This window comes from Tenebrio molitor, chromosome 8 (genome assembly GCF_963966145.1).
Source record: "Tenebrio molitor chromosome 8, icTenMoli1.1, whole genome shotgun sequence".
Taxonomy (NCBI): Eukaryota; Metazoa; Arthropoda; class Insecta; order Coleoptera; family Tenebrionidae; genus Tenebrio; species Tenebrio molitor.
Window position 1 is genome coordinate 5162691 of NC_091053.1, and position 17605 is coordinate 5180295.

The 17605-nt window shown below is 35.1% G+C and overlaps 2 protein-coding genes across 5 annotated transcripts in view; one reads left to right on the top strand and one right to left on the bottom strand.

Annotated features, from left to right (window-relative positions):
* LOC138136188 (serine-rich adhesin for platelets-like) overlaps positions 1-17605 on the top strand; it is a 42378-nt gene that overhangs the window by 10939 nt on the left and 13834 nt on the right. The window contains exon 1 of one of the 3 annotated variants that reach the window (XM_069055244.1): positions 16797-16889. The exons of 1 other annotated variant lie outside the window; for it this stretch is intronic. Coding sequence is in view for 1 of the 2 variants with exons in the window: in XM_069055243.1 (XP_068911344.1) it covers positions 17074-17124 (51 nt within the window). In the remaining variant the exon portion in view is untranslated. Of the gene's footprint in view, positions 1-16796; positions 16890-17015; positions 17125-17605 lie in introns of those variants that run through there. One more of the 3 variants, XM_069055243.1, reaches the window with a different exon arrangement.
* Positions 1-17605, bottom strand: part of Cad99C (cadherin-99C) — a 170587-nt gene that overhangs the window by 3913 nt on the left and 149069 nt on the right. The window lies entirely within an intron of this gene.

A 17605-nucleotide genomic window follows, 5' to 3' on the forward strand; every position in this document is an offset into this window, starting at 1 on the left:
GCTACAGCAGGAAAGAAATTCAATTCTCTTTTTAATTATTTGCAATATGTCTATTTTTAACTTTTCAGTCATAATTGTCCAGTTAATACTAAATCTATTTTTGGAGAATTGTTTCAAAGTTTTTTTTCAAAAAGTTGGATGATATACGTCAGAGACATTAATAAAAACATATTTTTTAAATTACAAAAATACTTGTTCAAAATTTAATTCTTTGACGAAGCCACAGAAGTTCAAAAAAGTATTACATGATGTAAAATATTTGAGTTAATGGTTTTGTAAAAATTCTTGTGTTAGAATGGACCTAAAATATGTAAAATAAAATAAAAAAGATAATATTTCTTAATTCTTGAAATTTTCATTATTTACACAAATACCAGGAAATTTGGAATCAGAAGCGAGCGCCGTGGATGCGTGGCAAACGCGTCCGGTTTAAATTCGGGTGGTTCGGGGTTCGAATCCCTGGCTGGACGTAGTTGACAAGATGCGTTTTTTCAGAAGTTTCCTCCTCAAGTCCTGTGGAGTCATACGTGTTGCTACAATGACAACATCCTCTGAAAGCACTCGACCCGAGGGAGGGGGTCTCCCCCTCGGTGGAGACCGAGGGTTATAACGGTCTCTAGTCCGAAAAGTCCCCAAGTCATAACAGAGCCCAGTGTTTTTTTTTTGGGTTCAGATTCAATATGTTTCAATTATTGTAACCTTAGACACAGAAATTTCTTCAATATTTCTAGAGAAAATATAAATGTAATTTGACCAGTTTGAATAAATCATTGTGAGAATGTAAAATTGTAAGATTTCGCCATCATAAAAAAACCATAAATCATGCAAGTGTGTGTGTTCTGGTAAATTAATGTTAAACTGAAAGGATCTACAATATATTCATGAAACAGTCCTCGGGCACTGGTCTAGCCTGTCATTATCTATCATATTATTACCGACTTTATGTTTTAATTTAATCCTGAAATTTCGATAAGTTCTCAGTTTGAATTATATCAGAAAACGTGGATCGCCGATCTACCTGTCAGTTGCCAGAAATGATTTCTTCCTTATCTTTTAATTTCCTTAACCTATTTAGGTTGTTGCTTCGCTGAAAATTTTAACTTGGATATTAAAACTTAACACAAAAACTTGTAAAATCACTTATTTTTAAAATTAAGTTCTAGTTCAAAATATCAATTACTTTCAAAAATTCTCCAAATTTCATTTATATGTGAGAGAATGTTTATACCAAGCAAGCATTAGTAGTTGTGTTGCAACTTTTTTAAATGATACACAATTTGACGAATTTTTAAATTAAAATTTTACTGCTCTTGAATGTTTGTCCCACAAGATGTTTCAATAATTTTTTGTGCATCAAGGTCGAGTCTGAGTTTTCTGGCCGAGGCGCAGCCGAGGCTGTACAGGCGAGGACAAAAGGCGCTTTTTGGTACAGGTGCACATTACATTTTTAGGCGACTACAAAGCAAAAGTTATTACAAATTTATTTTTTATCAACAATTTTTTTTAACAGTATTTGTTATAAGCTTGCCAACAGAACTAGAAATTTACTATTTGCAATACAATCACTTATTTACCTAATTTATGGTGACAGGTCAATTTGTGGTTTTGTCGGTTTCGTTGCTAACTTACTAAACAGACCAACAGATGGCGCCACGGCCCGCATCCAAAAAAGTGCGTCCGAAAAAGAGTGATTTTCGTTGCCTCCCGCACGGGTCTGCATAGGGCCCAACTCTCTCTGCAAAATCCCGATTGTCACAACGACCTCCGTCTTCACCGCACTCGTCCTCAAACACCTTCACTCCACTTCAGTTCGCATTTCGACATTTATCACATTCGAACCACTTCCCGGCTCTCACCGACAGGCTGTGGCAAATCGGTCGGTTTCTGCGGTGACCTTTCCGTTAATGAAATAATTGTTATAAATAATCGCGGGCTTATGGGAAAAAATTCGAATCTTGCGCGCTCTCATGACTGCTCTTTGACGGTCAAGTGATTGTGATCCATCCTCGTGTACTCCTTGACCTGATCGACGGAACGTAAGGAATCGTACATCGTGGCATCGCAACTTTACGAAATTAAATCATTCTAGCGGAGGAACTAATTGTATCATGGATGACACCAATCGTGTAATTCTAATAATAATAATGGCGGCGAGGATTGTAATAAAATGAAGGAAATACAACAAGGCGGGTTTGGAAGATTGTTCTTGTTGGTAGATTGTATCTTATGGTAATGATAATTTTAAATCAAAAATTGTTAGAAGGTTGTATTATGTCATTCATGTGCGGTAGAAAATGAAGGTCATTATCACACTAGTGACGTAATGAATTTATTACTTAATTCCAAATGAGGGAATAAATAAAGTTATCAAAATTTATTGAAACGTAAACAACACAAATTATACCTGGAAATAACATAAACAATAAGAATGATGTAATTATTAATTACACATTTATTATATTTAGACAAATTGATTCTAGATGAGGTCATTCTGACAAATTTTTGTTAAAAAGTTCCAATTTTTCATTGTTAATGCATACTTGTTGAAGCTTTCATATTTTCTGTTTTTCTTAGAACTCTGGAAGCTGTTCTTATTTTTACTTCTATTTCTCGCCACTATGACACTTTACAGTTAAAAGGTGCACTCCTCAATGTGCAAGTAATGACGTACCTAGATGATCTCCGGAAACATTGTCTTGTATGTTGTATGTTCTTTTGGAGGTGGTGATTTAAAAGACGAAGCAATCTTCTCTGTCATCTTCTCAAGCGTATTCTAACAGGCTATTTGATCCATTTGCCACTTCTACAAAGGACAACCAAATCGTTCGTATATTTTAGTATAATTTCAATCATATTTAGTCCGTCAATACGTCCAACACTTACAACAAAAAAATTCGAAAAATGTTTGTTTTCGTATTTGATATTATTATATAAATGGAAAACCTGTTCTTCTTGTTGAACGTTTTTTGAAAGCAGATTTGTAAGTTCCTGTTCCCTGCAAGTTCTACCAAGCCCAATTATCAATGTATGAAATAATATATAACCTTGAAATCAAAATACTATGAAGATGATATCATACCATCTTAAACATTTTACCTTTATCAGCAAAAATTTTGTATTGTCCGCATCTTGCACCAACTTGATAAGATTGTGTAAATGTTCATGCAGATCATTGTCCACAACATGCATAATAAGTCCAAAGATCGTTCGAAATAAGCGAATATAACCTTTTCATTTGAAGTATTTTTCACTTTTTTTTTCTTAGTACCTATCATTCAGCAAAACATTTGTAGGTTTCTTCATATCTTACTCCTTGAATCAAATCTTCCTCTCAACAACGGACATCAATGGGGAAATCTTTAATTGTCCATTGTGAGATGGTGTCCGTTAATGGGAGTTGGGAAAACTTAATACATATGCATATAATTACGTTTCTACAAAAATGTCCGTTGTCAGGAGGTGTCCGCTAAGGAACTATTCACTGTATGATATTTGCAAAAAAAAATAATGCGAGAGGTCAAATATGGTTTCAAGCGCAATACTTTGATTTTTAACAAATTCTGAACAGTCGTAAATAAAATTTGAATGTCACAAAGGATTGTTATACTATTCGTGTGATGACTCGATTCGGTCTACGACCTTGTCGTTCAACTTTTACAGTCGTGTTGTAATAATGCCTTTACCCCACTTGTGACATAAAGAACTATTACGTTAAAAATTACATTAAATTTGTCATTTTCTCAAAAAAATTGTTATGTAAGGTAACAATTTTTTTATTCATCGTTTAGGTACCTAGTAGGAGGGTCTATCAAAAAGAGAAGAAAAAAGTGGGGGTTGTCATTTGAAAAAACCAATGATGACGTCATTGTGCAAAAATACATAACGTCATAAGTAAAATTTTAATGTCATGAGGTGGCTAATTAAAAAATAAAATCGACCTGTTCGAGCGTTTTGGTTGAAAACATTAAATAACGCAATTATAAATTTTGTTCCTTACTTTATCACCACACTGTATAGACAGAATCCGATTCAAAAATTGAAAAATTGATTCTACCAAACAAATATTAATCGAATACGAAAGTAACATCACTTTCGACAATTTCCACATGATTTATACATAATGTTACGGTAATTTAACCGTAATTTGTTTAAGTTATAAATAGTTATTTTGCAATTTACATCACTAGTCGATGCGTCGCTTCCATTCCACGTGCTACAGTGTCTCCAATCCCTTTTTCTGTTTAATGTTATTTCTTAAACAGTTGTTTACATGATCTCCATAATTCCACAATCTTTACCTATTTCTTGTATTTACTTACTGTGACCCTAATGTCATTCTCATTACGAGCTCAACGATTTTTCGGTCGGCTATTAGCTTGGTTTTCATTTTTTTTAGACCATAACAGTGAGTTGACAAGTTGGATTATTATTTTGTTTTGGTGAGTTAAATGGTATCTGATACGGGGTTTTCGATTTTGATGACGCTTTTTCTTTTGCTCCTCATTGTTAAGTTTCTGAATTGATGAACCTTAATCCAACCTTCTTTCTGTTCTTTTTCCCACTCGCTGTCTTAGTGTGAATTTATTATTGTTTATTATTCTCTCTATTCTTTAATAATAATCAGTATGGTATTATCTATCATGCATTTGTTGAGTAAAAAAAAAAATTTGATCTATTCTTTACATTCTACAAACCAAAAAAATCAAAGCTAATAACTATAGGCTCTGCAAGAGTTTTGATCATTTAACTACATGACCATTTAGTAAATTAAAAATGTAAACATTTCTGTACAATCTTACAATTTAAAACAGCACTTACTGTAGTTTCAATTTGGTTGTAGGTCGTAAAATTTTATGGTACTTTAAGTTAAAGATCTTGCGGGGCTTATAAATCCTACTTTACCACTAGCAGGTAATATTTTAAGCAGGGTTGTATTGTACATTTGATATATTTGCATTGTACGGCAAACGGCACGCGCCGCTTCCCAACCTTTTCAAACCCAACCATTGTGCCTGTTAATCGCTCATAATATCCAATAAAATTTTACGACCTACAACCAAATTGAAACTACAGTAATTAACATCTCTAGACATTTGAAAGAATCAGAATTGCTTGCCTTGTGGATCAGAACGAAATTCCCAAAACAAGATTTTCTTACAAAGAACTCCACTTTTAAACAAACTTACCTTGCATGTTTTAATATTGAAATAATATAATAAACAACATCCAAGCCCAGTCTTTGATAGACATGAATCCACTTTTATTACCGATTTTATGTCTTGTCAATTCTGACCGTGCTCAACCGGTTAAGTAAAATTTTTAAGTGAATTTGGTGAAAGATGAATTAGCCAGTTAGAAAACGCTTCACTAATTGTATCTCAGTAGCACGACAAAAGTTTAATGTGTTTTTAGGTTGCACTAATAATTACGAGTCAGCTAAGAAAAATTTCTATTTTGTCAACAAAACCTAAATCTAAGATTAAACGTTTTGTCTTTTAACAAAAATGTTCTAATTTAAGATCCATTATCATATAGAGGGTGATTTTGAAAGTTGTGCAGATATTTTAATCACGAGCTTCATGTAGAATTCGGAAAAAATGTTTAAAAAATTAAATGTCAAAAAATAAAATGACATTTATTTTTTGAGCTACAATTTTTTTTTAATTGATTTTAGTCTTCTACGTTGTCAAACAACCTCGTAGGTAAAATTTCGGCACATTTTAAAAATACATCCTGTATATCATATTTTATAAAACGTACACCAATGCGGTTTCCTTGTTTTAAAGCATATTTCCTATAGGTTACTTCGCATTGGCGTATATTTTATAAAACATGATATACAAGGGTGTCATTTTAAAATGTGCCGAAATTTTACCTACGAAGACTAAAAGCAATTAAAAAAAATTGTACCTCAAAAAATAAAAAATAAATGTCATTTTATTTTTTGACATAGAATTTTTTAAATATTTTTTCCGGGTTCTACATGAAGCCAGTAGCTCGTGAGTAAAATATATGCACAACTTTCAAAATCACCCTGTATGTATATGTATTTGTATCTCAAAGTAAGCGTTGAAGAGTTGATTGTGAACGCATCACGGATTACAGACAATTGTTTAAATCTAACCACACTTTTTGCGTTGTTTGTGTTTTTACTGTGCAGACTGACGAGTGGTGCGTTCACAATCGACTCTTCAACGCCAACTTTGACGATAAATTTAAATGAACACCCGAAATATAATCACATCTGTTCTGTTTGTTTAAAATTTGGCAATGCATAATTAATTCGGTCTCGTTGGCATCACACCAAATAATGTAGGTTTACAGGGTGTCAAAACATAACAAAACACAGGAAAACACAGTTTTCCTCCGTACACTTGAGAACCTACTCAGTTTTCGTGTGGCGCAATTGTCGAGGAAATGACTTCTGCAACAGTTCTCAGAGTAAAAAAGTGAAGGAATGAATGGGTACGCTCTTGTGTAATTATGGAAGAAAATATAATACGACGCTGATAATTACGACAAGAAGTGCTCTTCATTTTGTACCACATTTGCAATAACAATTTGGTGAAGCATCATTTAAATAATGATCACATTGATCATATTGCAAAAAATTATTCTTATGCAATGGTTTGAAGCAGTTTTCCTATTTCTCTAAGTACTGACTTACGTAAGAGCTCAGAAAAAAATTAATGCAGATTGTATTTGTCAGTCTTGGCTCAGTTATAATTCTACAATTAAATGACTTTTTTGAATGATTAGTTTGACCATAGACGTACTCGTATATACAGAGTGAGTCGTTTTCCACAGTTGTGTCCATAACATAAAAAAATTGGTTAGATCCTGATGGTACCTAAATAGATATAGGGAAATTTTTTTCACATATACAGGGTGGTTGATAATGAGTATCATCATCAGTACCAAAAATCTAAGGTAATTTAAATGAGTGTTTTGTGCTCAATTTGTCACGAGGTATATGAGATATACTATAAACACGAAAGGAAACAAATTTGTTATTAATTAATTATTATTCAAAAAATACATCAAACGATATTTAAATTTATGTATTTTATTATAACATTCTGACTCTTTGGAGGCCGCGTAGTGATGTATTTTTGACGTCAGATTGTACCAGAAAAAAATATGAATGATTTGAATTAACATAAATTAAACATAAATAAAAAATATTGGTTTAATAGAAATTTTATTTAAATGGACATATTCCAAACAATAACAGAGAAAAAACAAATACAGAAACAATTAAAACAGAGTTTTTGGTGAATTTGAATTTTAAATTTAGAGGGAATTCTCCACGGTACAAAGGACATTTTCGTGGTGTCAGTTGAATATAAGAGTATATTTTTTTAAATATATAATTTGTGAGGTGGCTTTATGTGCTCTGCGTCGGACCTGTCCTCAGACACACAGAAAGATATAATAAAGTACAAAAAAAATAAACAGAACTTTTTGTTAGCGTTCTTATCCAGACCAGAAGAGAATCAACTTCTGGAATCTGTCTCTGTTATGTATGAACATTTCTCACGAAATTTTTATCACTGAAGCTCACTTTCTATTGTATTTTTACTAAATGAAATTTGTTAATATTCCGCAGATTACTGTATTGTTTGTGTAAATACCTAACACAATGTAATTACTGTAACTTCTCAAAGCTATATCTGTCACAAGTCCAAATCTCGAAAAAACCAGAAATCACGTCCAATTAAATAAAAAATTCAGTTCGACTCTTCAACAACAATTAAGTTGCAAACTGAAAGTTAAGTATGTCTTATTTGTGGTGCTGCAACAAAAACTTTCTTCCAGTTGATAAACAGCAAGCCATTGCTCTCCTATTTCCTCGATTCTTCAATTTCCTCGTCGTTAATTAATTTTACACCGCCATATGATGGGTCGTCGCCACCGGCAACCCATATTTTTATCCGACACCATTGTTCCACCGTGCGATGCACTCAATTTTACCATTTCACAGCGTTAATACCGCTTTATTGAATAATTGTAGAGCAGCGAGTATCTCACGCTACTTTTCGAGAGCGACTCATTTCGCCCAAAAAAAAAAACCAGTGGCAATTTTATTTTGGGGATAATTGCATTTGCCATATCCTGATTTGCTGCGCAAAGGTCGCGCCGATAAACAAACACAAACTGACATTTCGTTCGAGGAAGAAATGTGTAACAAGGTTAGTTTTTTGGAAGAATCTTGTTCGAGTTATGTAACGCTCCGAAAGAGCAAAAATTGGAAATATTTGTGTAGAATTAAGAATGTTTCGATGTATCAACATTCCATTGCTTGATTATTCCTTGACGAGTCCGTCGTTTCGCGTGTTAGCCACAGTGACCCACTTGTGGACCCTTCCTATCACACGTGTGACGCTTGCCTTGTGGCGGCTGTCACTCCAAACCCGCGTCTTCCTAGTCGTTATTGGTACGCGACTGTGCCACAGGGATCTCCTCCGGGGCTCTTCCTGCTCTCTTGTACCGTAATGTCATCGCAGTACCATCAATTCTTGTCCGCGTCTTTCCAGTCGTTCTTGGTACACGGCTGTGCCACAGGGATCTCCTCCGGGACCCTTCCTGCTCTCTAGTACCGTAATGTCATCGCAGTACCATCAATTCTTGTCCGCGTCTTTCCAGTCGTTCTTGGTACACGGCTGTGCCACAGGGATCTCCTCCGGGACCCTTCCTGCTCTCTAGTACTGTAATGTCATCGCGGTACCACCAATCCTTGTCCGCGTCTTATTAGTCGTTATTGGTGTGCGACTGTGCCACAGGGATCTCCTCCGGGACTCTTTTTGCTCTTCAGTACTGTAATGTCATCGCGGTACCATCAATCCTTGTCTTCGCTCGTGTTCACTCGCCTAATGACTGATGGGCGAAATGTAAACAGATCGCTACAAGCTCCAGATTACAATCTCGAAGCTATTAGTCTAGTTCGAGGAAGTCTTCGGGCAAAGACAACACTGAAAGGTCAACGGTCACACTATCGTCCTGGAGATCGGTTATTGAGTACTTATATTTGGACCAGTTGCGATTCCGGGTTTGTAATTGCGTTTTGACGTGTTGGACGTTACGAAATGCACGAAACTGTAATAAAGGCGAAGCGGAAGTGAGGACAAAAGTCTTGTCGGGTCCATTTTAGGAAGAGATTGATCGTTTAATTGGGGGAACCTTTCGGTGAAGTACCGACGTGACTCGACGTCGTGCCAAGTATGCTCCGGCGTTTAACTAACTGGAGATTAGCCGATCGTAGTAATTCGAGTATAAATCTTGATAATTGCAAACGGTGAGGAGCGTTTATTATCAAAAATTGTAATAAGTGGGTACTGATAGGTACTTTCGCCAATCAATTGTGTAAGAGGGAATAATGAGACTGGTATTTATGTGTATGACATTAGAACGTGCAGAACTACTCCATATTATGTGGGTACTGTTGCGAACAAACTATTAAGTGGTACCGCGAAAATAACTCTATTCAGTATTACTCTCCATTACAATAACTCATTCGACGATGGTAATCAAGCTTATTTTGTGAGTACAGTGTGTTATTATATTTTCATAAATGTGCTAATATGCGATGATTCCCCTAGAGCGACAGCTATTAGACAACACTTGAAGTATTGTTGTGCCCGTCTATTGTACCAAATTGGTCATTATTGATAATTTCTTACTTCGTGCAAAAGTTCAGTACTGATTGGTTTTGTAAGAACGTATTAAACAAGTTTATTAATCATTTTTATATGGGAATATGAGAGTTTGTCAGTCGTAGGTAAAAGCAGCGTTTTTCAGTAAATGTTAAATAAATGTAGGAAAAGAGCTAAAAATTGAGTAACAGATAATACTCGGTTAGTGTTAAATCAAAGTTCAGTTTTGGTGTACCGATTCAAATGCCAAGGCAATAAATTTTGTTTTGGTCATTTTTCTACAGATGTACAAAAAGTGTAAATACTGTAAATGCATTCACAATTGAATGATTGTGGGCACTGTGGCCAAGCGCGTAGCGCGCCGCTTTGCATCCGAGAGGTGCCGGGTTCAAATCCCACCAGGGCGCCTGGTCTTGTGTGGGTTTTTTCACCACATCTTGATATGGCAACAGGTCTTTCATATCAAAGATAAGGCGAACGCTGGATCAGTACTGACCCCTCAGTACCTGTACCACCTATCGTCACTGTAGACATCCCGAATCTTCCCATCATCGTGGTTGCAAAGGCGAGGAAGCCTCAGGGGGTGTGTTTAGGTCTTCATTGAGGAAAAATCTTCAGTTCCGGCGACAGAGAAATGCCCTCAGCAGTTAATTTTCTCGCAAACATCCAGTTCAAACACCTCCGGTCTCCAGCAACGCAAATATTTATAAAATCCGAGAAAGTGACCCTTTTCCAAACTTTCAATTACTAATTAGAAGATGACACAACGATCGCCGAATTTCTGTCAAAGGTCAAATCCTCAGCTATCCATATTCCTCGAAGACCACGCTAACCGGTTGAAATTTATGTTGGAACCAAACCTGCCATTAAGCTGCCACCGATTCACAACAAGAATTAGTTGCATCTCTCCGTGATCCCGTGCAATTTCCTCGCTCACGATCTTGTGCAAATGTGTTAGTGAAATCCTCGAAATGTGACACAAACCCGAGATGCACCCATATTTACATACCGATAAAACACTTTCACCCAAGACGTGGGTCACGGTCATACACTTCTTCGCATTGTCCACATTTTGGGTTAATGGTCAATGATGCAAAAGGCGCGTTTAATTAGTTGCGCAAGTGTCGCATTGTGACGAGCCTTGTCAAAATGCAAATACTTGTCAAGCTGCAATTGCAATTGACACCAAAAGCTTCGGCGATAATCGAAAATGCGATGGGAACCGCGATCAAAGCCGACTTCCATCCGCCTCATTTGAATTCAATGGGACTCTAATTTGTCCAAATTGGCGGTTGCGATCGCCGCCGGAACGTGCAGATTTGAATCTCATTGACATTTCCGATGATTTTTGTGATCTATGTCGGAGCGACTTTCGTCTGTTCCTCATCAAATGTAGAAAGTAATGACTTTCTTCGAGGATTCGTCGTTTATCGAAATGAGTTATTGTCGGCGGAGGCGCGCGCGCCTTCGAGATTAATACTTTCGTGAAGAAACTCTGTGAGAACGTTTTGTAATTTTTTTCTCTCTTGTACTTACCAGTGTGTTGTCTTAAACAGCAACACACGCTGGGAGAATTAATAACAATTTAATTACTCCATTATAACTGACGAAATTATGAAATGATTCTTAAATATTCGTGTCTGAGAAGGGAATTGCCGGCTTTGAACGAACAAATCTGATACGGCCCCGGTAAGGTCGACGTTTCGACACTTTTCACACGTTTTCGCTATTGGCCGATTTCGAACCCGACCTGTCGAAGTGCAACCATTGTGTTGCACATTTTTACAAATATCTACGATGTGTCCCAACAATGTAAAAGAACCCAGCTCTGTTGTTAACGCTATCTAGCTGCAAGATCTAAGTGAACTACATAGCCTAAAAGGTAGTATACATGGTTGTTCTGAAATTGTTTTCACATGTACAGTGTGTCACAACAATATCGTTAATTACAAGAAAAATATATACAGGGCGTCTTAAAATTATCGTATTACGAGTTCGGAGCTTAGCAGGGGATATCCTGTTGACCAAGTAAAAATATAAAAAAAAAAATTGCTGTCACTTTGAAAAAAATACAAAGTTGCCAATATTTGTTCAAAAGTACCTGATTAATATTCCCTTTTGAACAAAACTTGGGAAAATAAAACTTTTATTTTTTCGAGATTTTCAAGAAATGTCTTCATTTATATTTTAATAAAAGAGAAAAGACCCCCCCCTATATTTTTTATTTTATTTTTTCAAGATCCCTGAGATCTTTCCCTACAAGATCCCCGACTTGGAATACGTTAATTTTGCGACACCCTGTATATATTGAAAAAGGTATCAAAATATTTGAAATGCTGGGGAAAGTGAATTGATGACATCTTTGAAATGGGAAGAATTCCAAGAATAAATGAAGGAAAGATATGACAAAAATATAAATGTAGATAAATGATAGAAGAGAAGAATATTAAGACAAATGGAAGAAAGAAGAAGGAAAGAAGGGACTAAATAAGTATTACAATAAAGAGAAAAATAGAACAGATAAAAATTGCTACAGTAAGTGACCAAAAAGTTGAAAATAAGAATCAATATGAAAAGAAACAAAAATAAAGGAAGAATAAAGTGAAGAAAAAGACAAGTTCTATTAAGAGAGTTAAGAAACACCGAACTAAAATATTTTGTTCTCTTAATTTATGAGTTGCTGAAAAGTGCTGAAGTTGAATCGCCTTAGTTTTGCATTGACCAACATTTCATTCACAAATTATTCTACATAACATTAACACCATGTCAAGATTTTACGATGAGAAATGATGTACGAGGTGGGTTTACCACCTGCACACACGTGTAAATGTTACCAGTCAAGAAGAATTTTATGTATTTAGTTCACCACCGGCCAAATATCACCGCCTCACTCCAAAAACATCTTTCAAAAATCCAAAAAATGTCTTAATTGCGATTTCGCATTAAGGTCATAAGCGTGCTACGATTTCGTAAGTTTTTGGAAAAAATCATCAATCCGGCGACCTTGGACACTTCACGCGGATGCCCAACCTGTCGAATCAAGTGGCATATGAATATGACCATTAGCCACCTTGATGTAATTATTGTCGAATTAACTTTCCCATCGGTGGTAATTTTTTGCACTTGACCTCCAAGAGCCCGATCGATACACTTTCTCTGCCACAGCAATTAGGAACAATTGACGATGGATAATTCGGTGATGGCCAACAGGATGAGGACCATTAAAGGACGATTAACGCACAATTTGATCATCAAATTCGAATATCAAATTCGACTGGTTACGTCAACACTCGAAGAGACAACAGATAAAAATGGCAAGACTGCAAGAATGATGTTAGTTTGTGGAGAAGTGAAAGTCCAAAGGTGACAGGTCGTGGATCACACGGAACAAGAGGTATTCCTCTATAGGTCATCTCCAAAGATGCGTTCTCTTCAAGGTTGCTCGCTTTGCATTCAGATCCGCAACAATTCGGCAATGAAGGTTGTTTGGTGAAGAAGCGAGTGATAAATTGCGCATTATCACTTCATCGGATTATGACGATGTCCTAGTTGAAGAGTTCTCGCAATTTGTGGAGTGTTTTGGTTGAGTCGTGGTGGAGGCGTCCTTCCTAATTAAATTCATTTACATTTCTAGCTGGTTAACTGCTTAATTGACGTCTTAATGGGTTCTTCGATTTTATCAACAAATTAGTTCTCGCCGGTTATTTATTGGTTTCCTTTTAATTTACTGAAACATGTGTTAGGCTGAAGAAATTTAAACAGAATTTATGGTTGGAGAGGTCTGGTGGTAACAGATGTTGGTGCAGCGCAAGGGTCCTGGTGGAATACTCCACTAGTTCAATCGATTCTACAAAACATAATTGTCTTATGGAATATTTTATTCACTGTTTCTGTTTGGAAAAATATTCAGAAGGAAGAAAACAAATCAAGTTTTTAAATTGTTGCTTAAAAATGTGGAAGTTGCCGGTTTAAAAGCTTGACTGTTTATTTTTCGTGTTTTTATATTTTTTTTGAACATTCATCAGTTAACAAAAGTTCTTGACCTTGCAATTCAATTAATAAATCTTAGAAGAATGAATTATTCTGTTCAAAAAGATTGTAAATAATTCATAAGCGGTGAAATTAATAGATATTTAAAGTTTCTCTTAAAATATATGATTATATTAATAAGGAGTATGCTAGAGACATGACAATAAAATAAAAATTGGAAAAGCACAGAAAAGAGTTTGGCAGTTTTAAATAAGGGGTGGCAGGAAAATTAAGAAATTAAAAATAAGAATTTGACAATTTTTGTGTTAACAGTAAATAAAATGAGGCCCTAGAATGCCCCTTTGTGGAACACCACTATCAACTTCAATTAATTATCTGGAAATTAACAGATTGTTTTCAGTGAAAAATTTCTGCAGGTTTTTGAAAAAATATTCAAAAAAGTCGTTACCAGAGCATAATTGCAGACATTCAATGATTCTTGAAAACCAGTTTCATTATTAAAAAAAATTACCCTTTCAGAAAAAATGAATTTACAAATTCAGTCATTCAATTCAAAATATGAGACAAGTTTGAACATGTATTATTGTCAAAATCAGAAGAATCCTTTTGGACAGGTTAATATTTCTTTTATTCTATTTATTTATGAATTAATTGATTAAAAAAATACTCAACAAAAACTTCACTTCAATCAAATAAACAAGTTGATGATATTAATCTTTTCTATGTAGTGGAGGAGTTGGATTTTCTCATGGGCTGTGACCTTCGAAATATCTGCGCGAAGGCGGAGCGATAAACAAGTGAAAACTAAAAACCTCGACTACTTTAGCGATGGATTAAATTTTAGAGGAACACCATCTTCTCTGGCCGGTTTGTAGCGCCTACTCGATATTCGTTCTTTGCGCAGATATGACGCATAGCCCATGAGAAAATCCAACACCTCTTATCATAATAACATTTTAAATGGTTTTATTAATATTGTAACATTTCCTCCGCCGTAATTTAAAGAATCTTGCAGAAAACAATTACAGCCAATATATTTTTGTCTGTCTGGAACATTCCAGGTAGGCCTCGGAGCTTCGCAGATACAGAATACTTCTAAAAGCGTCCTGATTATTCTTCGTGCGTTACAATATTACCGGAATTTAGTAACGAAACTGGTAACATTTTAAGTTTGTTTCATGAATATTATTGAAAGTGAATGTTTAAGAGTTCCTGTTTTAGCTGAATCTGAAAGTACTTGATTAACAATGTGCACTCAAAAACTAGTTATATTTGGAAGAACTCGCAATAAATTCTCGACTAGACGAAAGAATGAAGAATTGGTAAAGGTCTTGGATTTTCTCATGGACTATGAGTCATATCTGCGCAAACTCTCTCGCCTATTTTCAGTTTTCGTTTATAGATTTTTCGCTAGTTTATTGCTCCGCCTTTGCGCAGATATTTCCAAGGTCACAGCTCATGAGAGAATCCAACACCTCTAACAACTGGACATCTCCTAAGTTGTAGTTCAAAGTAAAGTTATTAGTGTCACGATTAGAATAAATTGTAAAGATATGGGTATTATGTTAATTATTACCTAATTAGCACCTGTCGTACATACGAGGTGGCTCCTTTGATTGGTTCTTGGAGGTGTCAAGATAAGTAGCGAAAATTGTAGTTGTGGAATTTTTAAAAAAGAAGCAAAATTATTATTACAAAATGTTTGAGAAGAATTTGGCAATTTGTGACTACGTTGTATAAAATGGAAGATCTGACTATCTTGAGTATTACTTTTACGACGTAACGTAACATAAGTAATAAATACGGTAATAGATGTAACCATAAATTAAATATAAAAGTTGTGGTAGCAAGACAGAATAGTGAAATGTCAATTATTACCACAAGCGTTAGTAATAAACATTTGCTGCAATTCTTTAGATGAAAACTAAACTTATGAAAATATTTTTGATTCTTAAAATAAGTACTTAGTACAAAAAAAAAGCCGTACTTATTTTATTTGTTTCATAAATACTCGTAAGTATTTTGTAATTTATTTCTAGCACATAAAATATTGGTTATTGCTTATTTTGTGGTTTTGAAATATGTTTATTGATTTTTAGTATATTTCAAATTTACCGTTACTACTTTTTATCATTACTATTATTATTAACATAATTCGATCAGAGAAGTTAAGCAACTCTGGATGTGGTTAATATGTGGATGGGTGGCCACCAGGAAACCGCGTTCCGTTGTCACTTCATTATCATTACTGTATTTCTTGATATGAATATACCGGGTGTGTCAGAATTTCTGACACACCCAGTATATCTTTTATCCGTGGAATGAATGAATTTTAAATAAGATGTAGTGAAAAATAAATAATAAAATAATGCAAACAACGCTTTATCATTACTTGATGCAAATATCCGCACTGACTACTAAATCCGGCCTAGATGCCGTGCCCCCTTCTTAACAGTACCTAATAATTATATCCTGGATGATGATTTTTTAGAGATACATATAATTAATAAATTAATTGATACATTAATTATTTATTATTGCAAACTGTGACACATGCACGTTTTGCTGCAATTAAAAAAGTCGCCCAACTCATTAACCTGTCAATTTACATAATTCTAATTTACTTCTACAGAATATTTCTACATGTGGCTACCGCGAGGAACACTTTTACTAAGTAATTAAGCCGGTCCTGCTCAGAATATACATTTGTAATTCAACTTACATCATAGAGCGCATCATTTTTCCAATTTTTATCCACAAACAATTATGTAACCTGGCGTAATGCCAAAACAATTCCAACGGTGACAAATTTGTAATCCTTGTACCTTGTCACATATTTCTAAACTTTTTGTTTGTTTATTCGCCTGTATTTTTACCAGTGACGGCGCTTTCCATCATCGGTATTTAAAACTGCGATTAATTAATTACCGACTTGTTCTGCAGAAGAGGATCCGCTGCTGAAATCTTCACTACTTCTACCTCGACGCAGAATCATTGCGAAAACTCAAATCCGGGTTTTCCTCGACAACTCCTGAATACATATTGTCTTTCTGAAAATAGGTCAACCCATGATTCTTCGCTTTCGGTTGCGTAATCTCTGGTTCACTCTTGGTGTCTGTGAAGCTTAAGGTCAAGGCGCCCATGAAGACTCACAAACCGTTTAATAAGCTTGATATTTGCAATAATATCGCGTCGATATTCAGTATCTTATGTGCGCTCATCTTCACCTGATGCGTCGAACAATCGGTAAGTCTTGTTGAGGAAGTGACATTTGATGCTGTTGCTCGCAATTGCGGACACCTCGAGCGAAACGTGTGCAAAAGGATTTTTCGGAAAAAATTTCTTTTTCGAGAATTGTAGTTATTTGTGGAGATTTCGACGAGCGGTCGCGACACGAACTCTGCGCTTTTCGGTGGAGCGATGAAAGTTGATGCATTTTCCGGATAAAAGTTTCTCTTTCTTTGAGCGCAGAGATAAATTGGTGCGTATGTGTGGTGCGTGTTGTTGACGTAAGATTTATGTATTTTTATTGTGTCATCGACGATATTGTCTGTGTTTGTTTATGAACCCACCTTCAGCAGTGGATGACGTTTTGTGGTGTGCCACTGCTCTCATTCCGCGAGTGCCTTCTATTTAGTTTTTTTTATTGATTCCTGCTTTCTTTCATTATATTGATTGCATTTCTAACGTAATTTATGCATATTTTCATCTCAATAGATCGCAATAAATAATAATTAAAATTAAAGATAAATAAATAATATGAAGGAAAAACTAACACTACTTAATTGTAGAGTTATATGTACAGGGTGGTTCAAGTTTTACGGCCCGCACAATAAACCCTATTAAAAAAATTGTAAAAATTATGAATCGTTAGGGTTATTTGCCCTTAATATAAGGCTTCAAATGTGTGCAATCAATTTTCCTGTATCACTTCATTTAGAGCCACAAAATAAAAAAAATTG